The 18,882-nt window shown below is 48.6% G+C and overlaps 1 protein-coding gene across 3 annotated transcripts in view; it reads left to right on the forward strand.

Annotated features, from left to right (window-relative positions):
* The first annotated feature begins 170 nt into the window (after positions 1-170).
* Positions 171-18,882, forward strand: part of CMTM7 (CKLF like MARVEL transmembrane domain containing 7) — a 50,677-nt gene continuing 31,965 nt past the window's right edge. The window contains exon 1 of one of the 3 annotated variants that reach the window (XM_023260652.2): positions 171-385. In XM_023260652.2, coding sequence (XP_023116420.1) covers positions 197-385 — 189 coding nt within the window. In that variant the 5' untranslated portion in view covers positions 171-196. Of the gene's footprint in view, positions 386-18,527; positions 18,723-18,882 lie in introns of those variants that run through there. The other 2 variants (XM_023260651.2, XM_045037743.1) reach the window with 2 other exon arrangements.

Here is an 18,882-nt window from a genome sequence, read left to right on the forward strand (position 1 = left end):
GCGCCGAGGGCAGGAAGGCCGCTCCCTCCCCGGAAAGCGCCGGACAGCCCCTCCCCCGCCCGAGTCCGGCCGGACCGGGGTCCCCTCACGGGCCCCGGACGCCTGCGCCCCGCCCCCACCGGTGCCCCGCGACCGCACGCCCGGGCCCCGCCCCGGCCCCGCCCCCGGCCCGCCCCGCTATTCTGGCCGGTGGGCCATGCAGGGGAGGCTGCCGGCGGGTAGGGGCGGCGCGGGGTCGCAGGGAGCCGGGCTCGTCCGCACCACGTGCAGCAGCGGTGGCGGGGCCGGGGCCGGCGCCGGGCAGCCCGGCGCGAGGCCCTCGGAGGGGCCGCTGGACCCCGTCTACCCCCGCACTTATGGGGCCCTGCTGAAAGTGGCGCAGATGGTAAGAGAGGCCCGGGGCGCGGGGCCGGGGGCTCCTGGAGAGGCCGGGCGGGAAGGGGACCCGGGAGGTGGCGCGCCGGGCGGCGGGAGCCGGGCGGGGCCCGCCGGAGCATCGCGCCGCGGGCGGGGCGGGGGACTGCGCCGCCACCGGCAAGTTCGGGGAGGGCTTCGGAAAGTCGCTTGCGCTGCGCGGGCCCTGGAACTCAGCCCCGGCGCCACCGTTGGTCCCGCGGACGCGTATCTCCAAAGGTCCCAAGTTTTTCCACCCACCCCTCTGCGGGCCCCGACCCGCTTTCCGACAGAAACCCCAGGCAAAAGTTGCTTTTCGTCTTCCTTCCTCTTCTCTGGGCCGCGCCGCTTCGCACCCGAGCCGGGGGTGGAAGAGTGGCCCAGGCGGCGCGCTGGGGCGGCGCAACCCGACCTTCTCCCCCTGGAGGCCTCCTCTTCCTCCCACCCCAGGGCACAGGGCTCCACTGCTCAGGGCGCAGTTTCACAGAGTGGAGGAGGTCCGAAGTTCTCAGTTCCATGGTAGGCCAGAGGAATTGGGACCCTCCGGGCAACTGTTCTGGACCCCTGACCTCTGAAGTTCAAGGGAGCCTCCATGTCTAGGGGGTCTGCCGGAAGGCGGAGGATCAATGGGGAACGTCTTTTCTGTGGAGCCTGCGCGCTAGTCTCCCTACTAACTGTAGGAAGTATCCAACCCTGTCTTTCCTGTTTTTTCCCCCTATATATACATACTTATGATAAAGTTTAATTTATCAGTTAGGCATAGTAGGAGGTTAATAACAATGACTAGTAGTGAAATAGAACAGTTATAGCAATATACTGTAATAAAAAAGTATGTGAATGTGGTCTCTCTCGAAATGCCTTACTGTCCTGTAATCACCCTTTTTGTGATGATGTGACATGATTGAAATGCCTGCCCGATGAGATCAAGCTAGATGAATGATGTAGGCATTGTGACATCGCATTAGGCTGCTGTTGATCTTCTGATTAATCAGCAGAGCAGAGGGCCATCTGCGTCAGGACTATGGTTGGCTGTGGGTAACCTAACTCACAGAAAGCAAAACTGTGGGGGTGGGGCGGGGGTATTGCTGTAACTCACTGGGGGAGCCAGAGTCACCTGTGGAGATAGGTAGGCAGGCTGGAGGTTCTGAGGTCTGAGTATGACCAGTGCAGTGACAGGAACCTTCCACCAAAGTTGATATTGTCTGGTCTGTTCTCTTGTTCCCCACTCTTTTCTCTTTTCCCATTTCTTCTTTAAACAAAATTTCATCTTAAACACCTTTCCCATTTGGTTAATATGTTTTGAAACTAGGTTGGGCTGTTTGTGACTCCACTCGTAATGTTTGCAGCAAGAGTTGTGGGGGGGGGGGAGGGTAGTTTTGAACAGGGATGTGGACAAAGGGATGTGGGAATAGGAACAAGGTTACGCATCCAGAAGCTGGCGTCTGCTAAGGTGGGGCTGGACACAGAGTGAGAGCTGCCCTTGAATCCATACCACTGGTATTCTGGTGTGTGTACAGAGGGCTGTCATTTCCTGCTTGGGCCAGATCTGAAGGGAGGGGGACTGAGTTCCCTTTTCTCTAAGAAAGGTGTCTAGATGGACCCCAAATTAGGAAGTATTAGCTACTACTAATAACAACAACAAATTGTTCTGAGCAGTGTTGATTTTGAGCAAGACATGTTTTGGCTCACGGTAAGACCTCTAATCAGCTAAATAGAGGGGACCAGCCTACCTCTTCATTCTTAAAAGATGGGTGGGGTGAGACAGACCCTAATGTGGCCCTGGAAGAGATACCATGAATCAATAATGAGTTCAGTGGACAAAAATTGGGATCAAACCCTTCATCTGGTCCACGAGTTTGATGGACAAAGGTAATGGGGTTAAGAAGGCTCCATGTTGGTCCATGAGTTTGGGGCATAATGTCTGTGGAGAAGAGAAAGTTCCATTTCATTGTAAGCTCCTCAACTAGGCTCTTGCCTGTGGCCCTTATGCCAGGTTGCAGGTGACAGTCATCGGGCCTGTTGTTCCATAGAAGAGAACAAAGACTTGGAGAGATGCTTCTCTGCCTCTTTTAAAACCTTCTTCGCTGGATTCTTATGCTTTCTTCCTCCCCTGGAGATCCCCGGTGATTGCGGGCTGGTTTGAACAGACCCCTTGAAAGTAAACTTGCCCTTGCAGGGTGGTCCTGTTACAATAGAGAGACTATTTAGGGTTGTCTAGCTGGGCCTCTTGTCTCACTCTTCCCCACTCTCCTCCTCTTTCTCTCTTCTGGGGTGCCTGTGTAGACATCTGATGTTCTCTTGTCTTCTTTGCTGGAACACGCGTGCAGGGTCAAGAGTTAACAACACCGGGGGAAGGGCAGATGGCAGCTGAGGTGGTGCCACAATTGGACACTGTATCCATGGGTCTCTGATTTTGACTCTTGGTGTCTCTCTTGCATCCTGAGTAGGCTGACCTTTATGTCCTGCACTTCCCGTAAAGTGTTTTCCTCATGGTCTGCTCAACAGACCTGTCAACATACTACTTTAAGAAACCATTGAAAAGGCTGTTGTCTTTGAGAACAACTTCCTTTCCTTGCTTTGAATCTTGCTTTGAATCTCCACCGCTACCAGAACCCAAGGAGAGAAAATAGGAGGAAAGCGAGTTCTCAGTGAATGTTGGTACCTGACACGTCGCTTGCGTGAATCTTTATAATCCCGTGGCCACGATAGTTGACTTTCTTTGGTCTTCCTCTTTAGACTAGAGACCGTCACAGTTTTCGGCCCTAGAGAACTGTGTTTCTTTGTTGTTGTTAATAGCTATATTTTTTGGGTCCTACTACTTAATAATGCACTAGGGATTCTACACTATATACCATGTATGTGTCATTAACTGTTTTTAAGAATCCGGCGAAGTACCATGTTTTGACAAAGAGGAAACTGACTGAAAGGTTAAACTAGTAAAGGTCACACAGCTGTCAGCGGCAGAGGTGGGGCCAACCCAGGCCTGACTAGCCTCATGTCCCCAAAGACCCCGCACAGTTACTGCTTCTTAATAGATCTGGGGAAATCGATGCCACAGTGAAATATCACTTCACACCCAGTCTGATGGCGACAAGAAAAAAGACATGCTAACAAGCCACCATACTAATAAGTATGACGTGGAGGATGTGAAGAAATCAGAACCCTCCTACGTTGCCAGTTGGCTGGTGGGAATGTAAAATGGTGCAGACACTTTGGCAAACAGTCTGGCAGCTCCTCGGACTATTAAACACGGAGGTGCCACGTGATCCAACATTTCTGCTCCAGGGTATATATTCAAGGGAAGTAAAGACACACGTCCACCCACAAACTTGTACGGAGAGGTTCATAGCAGCATTCTTGATAATAGCCAGAAAGTGAAAACAACCCAAATGTCCGTAAGCTGATGAAGGGATGAAAAAAACCGTGGTCTATTCATAGGATGGAATACTAGCAGGAAAAGGAACGAACAACATGGATGATCCTTGAAAACATGCTAAGTGGAAGAAGCCAGACACAAAAGACCGCATATTGTATGATTCCGCTTAACATGGTTTGTCCAGAACAGGCAAATTGATAGAGACGGAGAGTAGATTAGTGGTTTAGAGCTGGGGAGTTTGGGAGCTTTGGGAAGCGGCTGCTGAGAGGTAGGTGGTTTCTTTTTGGGCTGGTGAGAACGTTCTAAAACGGATTATGGTGATGGTTGCACAGCCCTGTGAGTATACTGAAAACCATTGAATCCTACACCTCAAATGTGTGGATTGAGTCTCAGGAAAGCTGTTAAAAAGAAATAGATCCAGGGAGAGTTTGGAGCGGGGCACTCTGCATGAAGCCACTGGGTGTGGGAGGGCCACGGCTATAGGAAATCCCCCTGGTGTCTCCCCGTATCCGCTACTACAGGAAGGAGGGTCCACCTGCCGACCTCACAGAATCTGAGCTGAAGAGCCTTGTTGGGGGCGGGCAGGGGCCCTACGCTGAAGGGGTCCAGGTGCTCCTGTATGTGACCTCGCCAGCGTTCCTCATCAGTTCATTTGTTCCGCATATATTTAAGAGTTCATATTCATTTCTGCAGAAGCAGGAGGCTGTGACAAAGCCCTTGCCCTCAAGAAAGTCTGTGGTTTCATTGAGGTGACAGACAAGTCCCAGAACTGACTGGTTGGGAGGTAAAAGCTCTGATGGTTGCCTACACTTAGGAAGGAAGGGGGGGTGCTTGAAGATGAAGGTTACATTTGAGTTGAATCTGGAGAGAGGAGTATGGGTTTGTGAGGTCAGGAGCACCCTATTCCCTCTCTACTGCCTTTATTCAGCATGTTTAAGTTGGAGACAAGGGATATGTTGGGGGTGGTGGAATGGAAGAAAATACAGCAGGATGTGAGTCAGTCCTTGGGCAGTTATTAACCTCTGTACCCCTGACGTCTAGAAAGAGGTGTCATCTCTTTTATTAGAAATCTGCTGTGTTCTCATGTGAGGCGTGCGGAATACAGCAGTTAACTAGACAACTTTCTGCCTGTGCAGGGAATCAAGGACTGTGACATTTGCAGAACCATATGGAAGGAGGATCAGAATGTGGTTTCACAAGCAGCAAAGATGGAAACTTAAATGTCTTCCAGAAGTTCCAGTTATTTACTCAGCAAATATTTGAGCACCTATCGTATGCTAGAATACTGTGGAAAGAAGAGCAAATAAATAAGGCAGATCAGCCCCTGTCCGCCTCCGAATACTCAAATAGGAAAATAAACATTAATAAAATGATTATAAATCTATAACCATAAACTGGGACAAAAGCTCTGAAAAAGAGGCACTCAGTATCAAAGAGAATTAATTAACTAGGAGTCTGACCTGTCTGGGAGATAAGGAGGGGCTTCTCGAAGGAAGGGGTATTTGAAGGATGAGGGAACGGCATTACCGGAAGAAGGAAAAGCACAGACCATGACTCTGAGTCTAGAGAAAGGAGTATTGCTGTGGTTGGAGGGGAGGGAACAAAGGTGGAAGTGGTTTGCGTGAGACGAGAAATATGCAAGGCCTGCCAGATCATCCTACGATCCTTAATCTAAGAATATCAGGGAGGCATCACGTCGCGATCGCTGTTGAAGTGGGTTTCAAACCAGGGCTGTACTGCCCCCTAGAGGTTATTTTGGAACTTGATGGAAACTCCTTTTTGGTTGTCAAGGATTAGGATCGTTTTATGTGTACATTTTACTCATTTCAGGATAGTCATGAGGGCATTGCGAATATTTAGTATCCTAAAGAGATGTTTTATCTGAAATAAGATTAAAGGAGCCTACTATGCAGGCTGGGTGGAAGCTGAGCGGGTGTGTGAATCTGGGGAGAGCGCACTAAGTTTTCTGGCATGAGAGCGTTCTAAATACCCTCTAGCAGGCTGGGGCAACTGTGGACTTCACTCTGGAAATTCACAGCCCAGTTACCAAATAGAATTGGACTGCGGGGGAGCTCAGCCTCTGGTATAGCCGTGAATAGACTTATGTGTGGAGAATGACCCAGCATAGCCCAGAACGATCCACCCCTCTTTGTTCTGCTTTAGGTCTGTGTAGCAGGGGAGAGCACCAGATTTGGGTCCCAAATGCAGTCTGCACACCCATGTCCTACTTCCTGGAAGCCAGAGGGTTAAAGGCAGCAAGGGACCTCACTGCCAAGATTCTTTCACTCCCAACCCAAAGCTGATCCAAGAACAGGAAACTACAATAAAACATAACAAGTTATGGGGTTTATTCCCGATGACACAAGTAATGCTTGCTCATTAAATTGGGGGAAACACAAAAAAGAAAGTAGTAGACTCTGTTTTCCAAGATTAGCGTTTTAAGAAAAATTTTATGCGGTTTCATAGTAGACGTGTACAATTTGAGGTTGTTCTATTTTTTTTGTTTAGAAAATTAGGATGATCTGTACCTATTTTGTAAAAATTTGTTTTGCATAAATGTGATGGATGCTTTCTTGTGTCACTTAATGATTGCCTGCAATTTGTTGTTGTTGTTGTTTTATGTTTATTTTTGAGAGTGCGAGTGGGGGAGGGGCAGAGATACACACACACACACACACACACACACACACACACACACACACACACACACAGAATCTGAAGCAGGCTCCAGGCTCTGAGCTGTCAGCACAGAGCCCCACACAGGGCTCGAACTCCCAAACCGTGAGGTCATGACCTCAGCTGAAGTTAATGGACTGAGCCATTCAGGTGCCCTGTGCGATTTGGTTTTTAACAGCATTGTTGTAGTCAGTCATAGGTGTGCTATTGTCTGTGTGACCAGCCCCCTCCCCCTTTTTGTGGCTTAAAAAACTCCCGATTCTGTCGATGTAGGAAAAGTCTGTGGTGAACTTCCTTGTAGAGACATCCTGGTGTACAAATCCGTAAATTCTCCCTCAGGATAAATGGCAGTGACCTTTTACAGAGAGGAAATGAAGTGCTTCTTGCCCTTCAGAACATGGTGACATTAAACAATTATCTGAACATTTTAATATCTAGAAATTATTGGATGCCCCTTTATCATCCAGAAATTTCCAGGAGCCAAATGTGATGGTAATATTTTAAGTTGTGATGGTATTTTTGGTGTCTGATGGTTTGGAAAAGGAACAATGACATCGATGGGCTAGAAGATTCTATAGTGCTTTTAAATTTTTTTTTTATTTATTTTTGAGAGAGAGAGAGACAGAGCATGAATGGGGGAGGGTCAGAGAGAGAGGGAGACACAGAATCCGAAGCAGGCTCCAGGCTCTGAGCGGTCAGCACAGAGCCCCACGCGGGGCTCGAACTCACGGACCGCGAGATCATGACCTGAGCCGAAGTCGGACGCGCAGCCGACTGAGCCGCCCAGGCGCCCCGATTCTGTAGTGCTTTTAAATGCACTTGTATTTAAGTAATGGGACCAGCATGCGCATAAATTTGAAGAATGATCTTACCACACCTATTTATTCAGGCTGCAGAGTATGTAGATTTCTTAACTACTGGCAAGAATTCCCCTCCAGAGCCCCCTAAAAACCACCTGCCCCCCGATTGGGAACCGGCAGCCAAAGGAGACGGTGCTGATGAAGGCCACTGGGGAGCATGAGTGGGTGCGTGCGTGCGGTCCCGCGGGAGTCGCCCAGGTTTCCGGGCGTCACAGTGGGCATTCCAGACCTTCCACGGCAATCCGGGGCCTCACGTGGGGGACTCCCTGTGTGGGTCGGCGTATTTAGTTACATCGATGTGTCAGGGAAGGGCTTCTCTGCTCCCTTCCTCCCCGCCCCCCCATTCTCAGGCTTCCTGCCCAGCGCCACTGGACACCCATCTGTTTCCTCCCCCTGCCATCTGCCTTCCCCGCGCTGGCCCAGGCGTGCTGCCCACGGGAGCCTCCCTTTGACCCGCCGCCTGCCACATGCTCGCTGTCTTTGTCACCAGTTTGGCTCAGCGTCGCCCTCGCCGGCTGCTCACTCTCTGGCGTTCCTCGCTGGGGCCTCGGCAACTCCTGGCATCGGTGGCCTGGCCCAGAGCCAGGTCCTGGCTGCCGGTGCTTCAGCAGCCCCAGGGGCTTCCTGGAGGAAAGGAGGACAGGAAGGAATCTCCCCCCACCACCGCGGCCCACCCCAGCTCCCTGGTGGAAATCAGGAACAGAGGAGCTACTCAGCCTCCGCAGAAAACGGAGTTCAGCTGGCTTGTGTTATAATCAGCAGTGATGATGACATGACCCTTCCTTTTCCTGGAGCGGCCACACTCTTTTTTTGTTCGTTTGTTTTATTTCCTTCTTTATCTAAAGATAGATAGAAGGATAGGTGGATTGATAGAGGAGGAGAAATTTGCTGTAAAGTGGTTTCCACATATTACCCACAGAAAGGATTGCTGTGAAAGAGCGGTATTACCCAAATTTTTAAAGATCGAGAAAACGCAGTTCCTTCAGAAGGGGATGGGAAGGCAGGAAAAAGAGTAATTAATTAAATGCTTTCAGGTACAGAGTAAATTGGAACCTGCTGGAAAGTACTGAGAACTACTATCGTGTGACCTCAATGTGTATTTACTCACTTTTCCTCATAGGTTTTCTTTATTCAGCAGCAATGCTAGTAATTGTTTATGAAGAAGCCTTTTTTTTTTAAGTTTATTTATTTGGGGGGGGGGAGAACACGAGCGGGGGAGGGGCAGAGAGAGAGTCTCAAACAGACTCCACACTGTCAGTGCAGAGCCTGATGCAGGGCTCAAACTCATGAACCATCAGATCATGACCTGAGCTGAAGCTGGATGCTTAACCGACTGAGCCACCCAGGCTCCCCTGAGGAAGTCTTTTTTTAACTTTTCCTCCCCAATGATAAAAGTGGTACTTTAATAATAATAATAATAATAATAGCATTTATCACTCATTGACTTCCTTAGGTAGCAGCCACGAGGCTAGATGTTCTACATGTGTTACCTCATTTCATCCCCATGATAAGTAGGTCCTGTCATTATCTGCATTCTATAGATGAGGAAACTGAGGCACGGGGAAGTTAGGTACCTTGCCCAAAGTCATAGCCATAAAGAGTGAAGCTGGGTTTTGGAACCAGGCAGTTTGAGTCCAGATCTTGAGCTCATCAAAGGACAATTTGGGGTCCTTTCTTTTTCAGTGTCAATACACCATGAGTATTTTCCTTTGTCATTAAACCTGTTTGAAAGCGATGTGATACCTGCATCCGAGTCCTTTGCTGGTTGTATCATAATTTATCCATTTGGCTTCTCGCTGGTGGGCAGGCTGTGGCCGATCTGAAAGGAGGTGCTGTGAGAAGCAACAGCGGGTACTTAGAGACGGTTTCACCCTTTGCCAGAGGTGAAATCGGCCAGACAAGGGAAAACCCCTCACTGGGGTATTGGACAGTGTGTGTATAGTGTTTTAGAAAGCATATTCACATGTTACCCACAGGGCTGCTGGAAGGCTTAAGAGGAAACCATCGTTTACTACTCTCGTTCGTTAAGTCACAAGTTCCTCCTGGAAGGGTTGGGAACAGAGGGGAACTAAGGTGCGAGTATCTGCTCTACCGTGTCAGGCAATTCTACAGGCAGTTTCCCTTTGCTTTTAACCCTGTTAGTGGCTCTGTATTACTTATCTTCCATTTATTTTGGTTGAACGGAGGCTGAGAGGTTTTGTAACTTGCCCAATGTTGAAAATACCCATTAAATTCTGGAGCCAGCATTCGAACCCGGGTAAGGCCAAGGCCTAGCCTTTCTATGGTGGTGTGCCATCTCTCCATGTGGGGTGAGCAGACCCCCCCAGGCTAGCCCACTGTGGCAGACGTGCCATAGGGTGACCCCTAGTGAGTCACAACCTTGTGTAATTCCTTCCTCTTGAGCGTGGGACGGCCCTGTGACTTGCTGCTAACCAAGAGAGTATAGCAAAGGTGATGGATGTTATTCCCATGGTTATGTCATGTCAGATGCCTAGGTGAATGGATGTTGCAGGTGTAATTAATGTCCTAAATCAGTTGATTCCAAGTTAATCAAAAGGAGATCATCTCCAGGTAGGCCTGACTTAATCATGTGAAAGTCCTTAAAGGAGGTACTGGGTCCTTCCCAAAAAGGGAGATTCTCCTGCTGGCCCTGGGAAGTAAACTCTGCTGAGGGAGTTGGGCGAGAGCCTGGCAGAGGGCCACCTGCCCAGCACCTATGGGCTGTGTCTGGAATCTAAGAGCAGCCCTCAGCAGACGGCCAGAAAAACAAAAAACCAAAGACCTCTGTTTCAGCAGGGAATTAAAATCCGCCGACAATCATGTGACCTCGGAAGAGGACCCCAGGCCTCAGATAAAACCCCAGCCTGGCCAACATCATGGCTGCAGCCTTTTGAGACCTAGAGCAGAGGACTCTCGCCTGGGAGCCTAAGTGTTCTTTTAAGCTACTTAGTTTGTGGTCATTTGTTACACAGCGGTACATACTCTTGCACCCACGGAAGCCCATGTGTCCTGCATCAGATCTGGCACTCTTGTGGCCGTTCCTTGGCAAGGAAAGATGGGGCAGCAGAAGGCAGAAGGTGCGTTGCCATTCTTATAATAAACCGGGTAATTCGTACGTGGGCTGTGGCCCTCCATCATTGAATTCCTGTGGAGTAAACCTGTTGAGCTCTTGCTCTGGGCATTGTGCCGCATGCTTGGTATGCAAGAACTCACCCAGCATTACAGCCTTTCTCGGTGTCGGCCTTCTCTGCAGCCTCTAGGCTTGTAACAACTGCCTCTATCTCCCAGCCATCCTGTTCCCCTCCAGGGTCGCCTCCCAGAATGATTTTTTAAGATTAATTTATTTTGAGAGAGAGAGAGCACAAGCAGGTGAGGGGCAGAGAGAAGGAGAGACAGAATCCCGACTAGGCTCCGCGCCATCAGTGCAGGGCCCGATGTGGGGCTCGAACCCATGAAACGTGAGATCATGACCTGAGCCAAGATCAAGAGCCGGACATTTAATTGACTAAGCCACCCAGGCACCACGCCCCCGCCCGCCGGAGCCATTCTAAAAAATAAAAACCCTGATCCAAACAGAAAGTATGGCTGTGTAATTGCTAAAAATATGTTTATTTTTTTTTAATTTTTTTAATGTTTATTTTTGAGAGAGAGAGAGAGAGACAGAGCACGAGTTGGGGGTGGGGGAGCAGAGAGCAAGGGAGACACAGAATCTGAAGCAGGTTCCAGGCTCTGTGCTGACAGCTCAGCACAGATGTGGGGCTTGAACTCACAAACCATGAGATCCTGACCCGAGCCAAAGTCAGACTGTTAACCAACTGAGCCACCCAGACACCCCAAATTATGTTTACTTTTAAAAAATAGACAACATGATCAAGATTTTATTTTATTTTATTTTTTAATGTTTATTTATTTTTGAGACAGAGACAGAGCATGAATGGGGGAGGGGCAGAGAGAGAGGGAGACACAGAATCGGAAGCAGGCTCCAGGCTCTGAGCCATCAGCCCAGAGCCTGACGCGGGGCTCGAACTCACAAACCGTGAGATTGTGACCTGAGCTGAAGTCGGACGCTCAACCGACTGAGCCACCCAGGCGCCCCAAAAAATAGACAACATGATCAAGATTTTAAAAGTACACTGTATACTCTGTATGTTAGCCAACTTGACAATAAATTGTATTTTAAAAAAAAGATTTTAAAAGTACAAAAAGTCCTCCAATTTCCACTTTCCCTCCCTGGAGGCTACCAGTGATCCCAGTTTCTCATGCATCTTTCGGGAATTATTTTGTGCTTCCGTGTGTGTATGCCCCCTCTCACCCCAGATGGGAACATACTTATACACACTGTTCTGTACTTTCACTACTTAACTTTCCATCTTGGATATAATTCCACATCCGTTCAGAAGGTGTTCTCATTCTCCTTAACAGCTGCATTGCCTTACAGAGAATGGATTTACCATAACTTATTAAACGAGTCCCCCACTGACAGCATTTAGGTTATTTATCATGGTTTGTTCTCTCAGGGCTATGGTGGATGCCCTTGTACATAACGTAGTTTTGAATGTGTACAAGAATATCAGAAGGAAAAATCCCTAAAAATAGAATTTCCGGACCAAGTGTTGCCTCATCTGGGGAATTTTTCATCTGTCCTGCAACTCAGATTTGCAGACCACACCTTGTGATCTTCTTCCGCGGGGTTTCAGGGATCTTCCACATCCATTGACTGGGGAAGACTCTACTTAGTGTTCGATGTTCAGAGTTCCACTTAACTTTAAGATACTAAGAACCAGGGAAGTCTAGGGAATAAAACTTGTGTGACCAGCATTTTTCTTAGAATTTCCCAGTATCCATCACGGTGCAGGGGGAGGGGGGGGTGTTGAAATCAGCTTCCCTAGAAGTAGGGCTAGAGATGGGGTTCTTGTGCACATGGTTTTCTGAGTCAGGGAGGCAGGCGCGGGCAGGAGAAGGAGCTAGACAAAGGTGGATTTTAGAAGTCTAAGCCTCAGCCTGATCTTGCAGGGACCTCTGGAAAGTGAGAGGCATCACAGATTCCCCTGTTTGGAGGCACTGGAGCTGGGCTTTTGTACCCCTCATTGGCCACGGACCAGGGAAGGGAGTAGATAAACTCCCAGGGACCTCTGAGCCAGACAGCTGTAGCTGTAGAGGGCAAGATCATTGGCACAAGGTTTGCAGGTGGGAGGAGTTAGCAGCAGCGCCCCCTGCAGTACCTGGGCAGTGGTGCATTGACCTGGTTAAAGGTAGCGCCGTTGAGCAGCGCACCAATGGAGTGCCCGCTTGTGTTCCTTAGGAACATTGGAATTGCTTCCGTCTTTCCGATCTCTGGTGAGGCTCAAAGCGGATGCAGTCTGGGGACTTAACAAACCCGACTCCTTCCACCCGCAAAACTGGTTTATCAATATTCTTGGCCAGTCCCGTTGGATCTCTGCCAGGCTGCTCAGCCTTTCAGACCACCCAGGACTTTTGATGTTGCGTTTTGCTGTCCACTTAAAGAGTCATGTCATTATTTTTTAACTCCCACTTGAAACAAGGGGAGAAGAAAGCAAATCAGCGTGTACTGCATGGAAAATAAAATCAATAACGGAGCAAAATTATTTCTGTAACCTTTTACAAGGGACTCAGAAGCAATGTCATGGTAGTATGAATAACCTGACCGTATCTGTTTTAACTCCTGGGAAGGACTTAAGAATGTAACCACAGAGAAAGTTTCCTGGAGAAAAGAAATTTGATTTCTGAGGTGAGGCCTTATTGACACAGACGGTTGTGAGTTTCACTTGGAAAAGGTAAAAGAGACACCACTAACCCTTGTATTGACAATGTGACATTGGTTTTACAAGGGTTTGTCAAGTATCCCTGTCACTGAGCAGTGTGTCCTGTTTACCGACTTCCACTTCAGGCAGAGAATGAAACTCTGCAGCACAATATGCACCCCTTGTGTCTAATAAGGGTCCCCTTGCTGGCTGTAAGCTTACTCTCACCACTTACGGTGACATCAATCCCATATTTAGGGATGCGATCGCTGCTTCAACATACACTTGTCTTAGTGTGGTTTAGGGATGAAAAATGGCTTTCCAGTTGTAGTGGGTTGAATGATGACCCCCAAAATATATGTCCACATCCTAATCCCAGGAACCTGTGAACGTGGCCTTATTTGAAAAAAGGGTTTTATCGGATGTAGTTAAGTTAAGGGTCTTGAAATGATGATGTGAATTACCTGGGAGGTCTCTAAATCCAGTGACAGGTGTTTTTGAAAGAGACCCACCAAGGAGAAGGTGATGGGGAGTGTTGGTTTGAAACCTTCTTGGTGCTTCCCAGGTGTAATCCGAAACCAGTCCCTCATAGGGGGAAGGCAGGGAGAGACCAACCAGGCGGCACATTTAATAAGCAAAGGGAACTGACATACAAGGCTTGCCTTGGGCGGCAGTAAGATGAATGGATTCCTGCGCATGCCCACCAAATCTTAAAAGTTTCCATAGAGGCGTTAACTGCATTCAGTCACATACACTGTGCAGGTGTTCTCAACGCTGCATCACTGTCTCAAGACGGTCCTCGGAGTAGCCTCTGGGAGTGCGAAAGGCAAGCAGAACCCCAAGTTCCAAGGATGGTACGGGGGAAGCAGTGAGGACCTCTGAGGACCCAGGTCCAGCTCCCAGGTCAGCTGGTGGTCACATCTGTTTGATGACCTTCTCCAGCAGTGATGTGAAGATGTGGCAGAGATTGCAGTGACGTGGCCATGAGCCCAGGAACACCAGGGCAGCCGCCAGAGGCTGGAAGGAGCAAGGAATGGATTCTCCCTCAAGTGACCAGAGAGAGCGCAGTCCTGCCAGCACCTTAATTTAAGCCCAGTGGTACTGATTTTGACCTCTGACTTACAGACTTGTAAAAGAAGGAATTTCTGTTATTCTAAGCCACCGCCTTTATTGTAGTGTTCTACAACAACTGCAGGAAACTGATACAACCCGTTCAAGACTTTCCATTTTGGTCAGATTCTAGAAATCCTCCACATGGTGGGTCTTAGAGACTGAATATTTCCTCCTTTGAGTAGCAACGGCTCATTTGCAGGAACAGTGTTTCAGAGAAGAGACGGCCATCGTCTGCTGTTCTGGATGACAGTTATATCTCAATCTTCTTTATTTTGGTACATCTTTTTCCTTAATAGCTTATTCAAAAAGAGAAGCAGTCCTTGAATTTCTGCTGAGAAAAGCAGAACCCTAAAGACAGAGCAAACATGAAGAGAACATCAGAGAGTCATTCTCAGATGGCGGAGTAGAGACAAAAGATGAAAAGTACATTCCAAAGAAGAGCTGCTTCTGGCTTTCTGTGGGCATTGAACGACGTGTCCCCAGTTCTGCCGAACCATTAGATTGCCAGATAAATTTTACAGCATTCTAGTAGAATCTTTAAAGATATTGCAGCCCCCCAAATATGTATTAAGGCAGTTGAATTAGCCCTGCCTAATCTGCTTGTGAAATAGTTGATATTGTTAAAAATGTTTGTAGAAGTGCCCAATGATTTAAGTCTCTAAATTATATGTGTGTGTGTGTATACTTTTGTAATTTTTTATTTATAAATAATTCCAGATTTATAGAAACTTTGCAGGAGCAGTACAGAGACACCCCCCCCCATATACCCTTCCCCCAGGTTCTCAACTGTTAATCTTTTAAAAAATATATTTTTTAAATGTTTATTTATTTCTGAGACAGAGAGAGACAGAGCATGAGTGGGGGAGAGGCAGAGAGAGAGGGAGACACAGAATCTGAAGCAGGCTCCAGGCTCTGAGCTGTCAGCACAGAGCCCGACACGGGGCTCGAACTCACAAACCATGAGATCATGACCTGAGCTGAAGTCGGTCACTCAACAGACTGAGCCACCCAGGCACCCCAAAGTTTTTTTTTTAATGTTTATTTACTTTTGAGAGACAGAGCGTGAGCGGGGGAGGGGCAAAGAGAGAGGGAGACACAGAGCCCCAAGCAGACTCCAGGCTCCAAACTCTGTCAGCACAGAGCCCGACGTGGGGCTCAAACCCACGAACCGCAAGATCATGACCTGAGCTGAAGTCGGATGCTTAACGCCTCTTAACTGTTAACCTTTTAATATGTTTGTTTAATCATTTTCCATTTATGTACATATTATTTTTTCTTTGAATCAGCTGAGAGTAAGTTGCAGGCATAATGCTTTTTTGTCCAGCGTTCTTCAGTGTGCATTTCCTAAGAAGGACCTTCTCTTACATCACTTCAGTACAGTTACCTAAATCAGGAAATGAACAACACCAGACTATTATCTAACCTACCAGCCTTAATTAGATTTCGCCAGTTGTCCCACTAATGTCCCTTTTCTGGTCTAGGGTCCCATCCTGGATCATGAGTTATATTCATTTGTCCTGTCTCTTTAATCTCCTTCAGTCTGGAACATACGTTCTTGTCTTTCACGACCTTGATATTTCTAAAGAGTCCAGGACAGAGCAACCCCATCCTTGGACATTAAAGTTGGTATGGAGGGCAGTATTTTGTGGCTGTAGTTGACACAGAAGAGGGAGAAGGAGACACATTTGGACCATGGCACACCTTATCTTGATTTTGGCGCTTTTGCTTTCACAAAAGACTCTTCTGCAAACTTCCTATATGAAGTTAATAGTAGTTCACGTTGAGCTGGACTGCATGTCCTAGTGAAGGAAGGAAGCAAGGGAGGAAGGAAGGAAGGAAGAAAAAAGAAAAGAGAAAAGAAAGAAAAGGGAGGGAGAGGGAAGGAAGGAAGGGAGGGAGGGAGGAAGGAAGGGAGGAAGGAAGGAGGGAAGGAAGGAAGGAAGGAAGGGAGGAAGGAAGGAAGGAAAACATACAGACTTACCTCAAATATCACATCCTTGGGGCAATGGCTAAAATGTATTGAAGACCCACCACCTACCAAGTCCAGTTCTATGAACTTGACATGAATTGCCTCATTCAGTCTTCCTGACAACCCTATCATCCAAGTACTGTTTTTCCTATTTCGCGCCAAGCGTCTGAATTCACAGTAGTTATGCGGTTGGATACTGCATACAGGGTCCCACTCGATGACGGATATTTAGTTCAGCAAAAACTCATGCTCCCTCTTTCACAGCGTGGGGTTGTTCCCGGTTGACAGCTGTGCGGCCAGACGTTTCCCGCCGTCTCTGTTTCAGCCAGGCTGTGCCACGGGTTCTCACCAAAGGAATAAGAGTAGAAGAGGTACTTGTCACTTCTGTCTGAAGCTTTTAAGAGGCAGGATTCTCTACTCTTGCCTTTTCTGTCAGCTCTGTGTGGAGGCTCCAAGGCCCTGTTTTTCATATTTTATAGATAAGGAAACATCCATGTGTGGAGACTGCCTGCTTCCCCGCTGGACCACTTCCTGTCCTGCCTCTGAGGGGTCTTCTCCAAAGGCCCCATCTGAAGTCATCCCCCTAACGCCACCCTAACCCCATCACCCTGTCCTGTTGCCCAGTTCTGACTTCTTTCACATCACTTCTCGAGCCGAAATCCCCTTGTTCACTTCGTTACTCATTCATGGTGGGTCTTCTCACCGGGATCTGAACTGCAGAAGGACAGTGACCTTTCTGTATGGGTCACCTCAGGGTGCCTTGCTCCTGTGTCAGTGCCTGGAGCATAGGAAGCACTCACAAGTGTTTGTTTTGTTTTGTTTTAAATGATCGAAAGCGTATTTTCCGGACAAAGCCCCTGGTAGTGACACTCCTTTTAAAAAAGTCAACCGGGGCGCCTGGGTGGCGCAGTTGGTTGAGTATGTGACTTTGGCTCAGGTGGTGAATTCGTAGTTGGTGAGTTCGAGCCCCATTTCGGGCTCTGTGCCGACGGCTCAGAGCCTGGAACCTGCTTCGGATTCTATGTCTCCCTTTCTTTCTGCCACTCCCCCATTCACACTCTGCCTGTCTCTCTCTCTCAAAAATAAATAAATATTAAAAAAAAATGTTTTTAAGTAAAAAAAGTCAGCCTGCCAGGGGCACCTGGGTGGCTCTGTCAGAAGCTTCCAGCTTCAGCTTACGTAATGATCTCACGGCTCTTGCGTTCCAGCCCCCACATCAGGCTCTCTGCTGTCAGCACTTCAGATCTTCTGTCCCCCCCCTGCCCCCCGCCCTGTCCCTCTCCCACTTGCTCTCTCTCTTTCTCTTTCTCTCTCAAAAATAAACATTTAAAGCCTGGATGAAATGCTTGAGACTTGGATCCTCCTCAGAAGATGTGATGCTACGTGGGGAAGTGCCTGCTGAGGGGTGGGGTGCGGGCCCGGTGTGGGAGGGCCCCTTTGCCAAGCCTGGAGGCATCGGGATGTCTGGGGCATTAACTTCAGGCCTGCAGGCCAGAAAGGCGGGGAGGTGTGCGGGGGGGGGGGGGGGGGGGGGTCTCCTTCCCGAGGAAGATGCGGGTGAGATCCTTGAAAGGAGAGGCTGGGATGCCCACCTGGAGTTTCTGGTAAAGTTACAGCCGCTGTCCTGGCCACCAGTGTGAAAGCACCTTTCGTTTTGACGTAGTTGAGTTGACAGGTTTCCATGGACCCACACAGTCAAAACAGTGGGTTCCTATGCCAAAGCAAATCGGAGACAAGCCACGGGATGAGAGAAGTGTCTCAGTTTGTCAGGCTGTCAGGACAGGGCTCCTAATTTAACACCAGGAAGCCCAGAACAGGGGCATTACTGTTTCGGATTCAAGGTGAAAAGAATCCAAGGCCAGACAGGGCAGGCCCACTTTGGGATGTCTGTTTATGGCTCAGGTGCTAACCCTTGGTGTGGTTCTGGTCACGGCCCCTTTGCCTGGCAGAGGCCCTGCTTCAGGTCACCTCAGCAGATGTTTAGCGCCTGTTCCGTCCCAGCCCTTTGCCAGTGGCCGAGGCTACGGCGATGAACGAGGCAGGCCAGCCCCTCCCCCATCGGCAGAAAATGTGGACCTTGAACAAGCGTCGTGCTTCGTCACTTCTAAGGCACCGTTGTTTTAGGCACTGCTAAGAAAGAAAAATGTTAATTACGTGATGACAGATCTCTTACGTAGAATTTTTATTGTATGCTCGTTAGAAGAGCTCTTTTAAACTTCGTTGAGATTTTACATGCTCTTGGGACTGTATAAAAAGAAAACTTGAGGAAGGAAAATAAATTGCCTAAGATATTCCTACGACTTCTTTACAGTCAGAGTCCTCCTCTTCTGAATTTTTTTTTTAAAGTACTTTTATACACCCTGTCATCTTTTGTATCATCAAGGGTGTGAGCAATGCAGCATTCCTTGGAAGAGTCCATAAAAGAAGTAAAAGCCATCGGCGCTGGGCTCATACGCTGGCTTTTGACCCTCACTTTGGCAATGATGCTCCGCGTGCCTGACACGCTTTCCGCGAGGTTTGACTTTGGCACATTGTCACGCGGTAACTGCTCCCTGGTCTGGCCGACAGCGTTGGTAAGTTACTCCCCTGACCAGAGGGAAGCAAAAATGTGCGAAAAAGAGCACCTTTGAATCCGAAGTCTGGTTAGTGTCCGCACAGATCGCAGGCAGGGATCCTCCCTTGTCTGCAGTCAGACATTCCCAGGCGAGGAACCTCCAGGCTGAGACCTGAGTG

Source organism: Felis catus, chromosome C2 (genome assembly GCF_018350175.1).
Source record: "Felis catus isolate Fca126 chromosome C2, F.catus_Fca126_mat1.0, whole genome shotgun sequence".
NCBI classification, from domain to species: Eukaryota; Metazoa; Chordata; class Mammalia; order Carnivora; family Felidae; genus Felis; species Felis catus.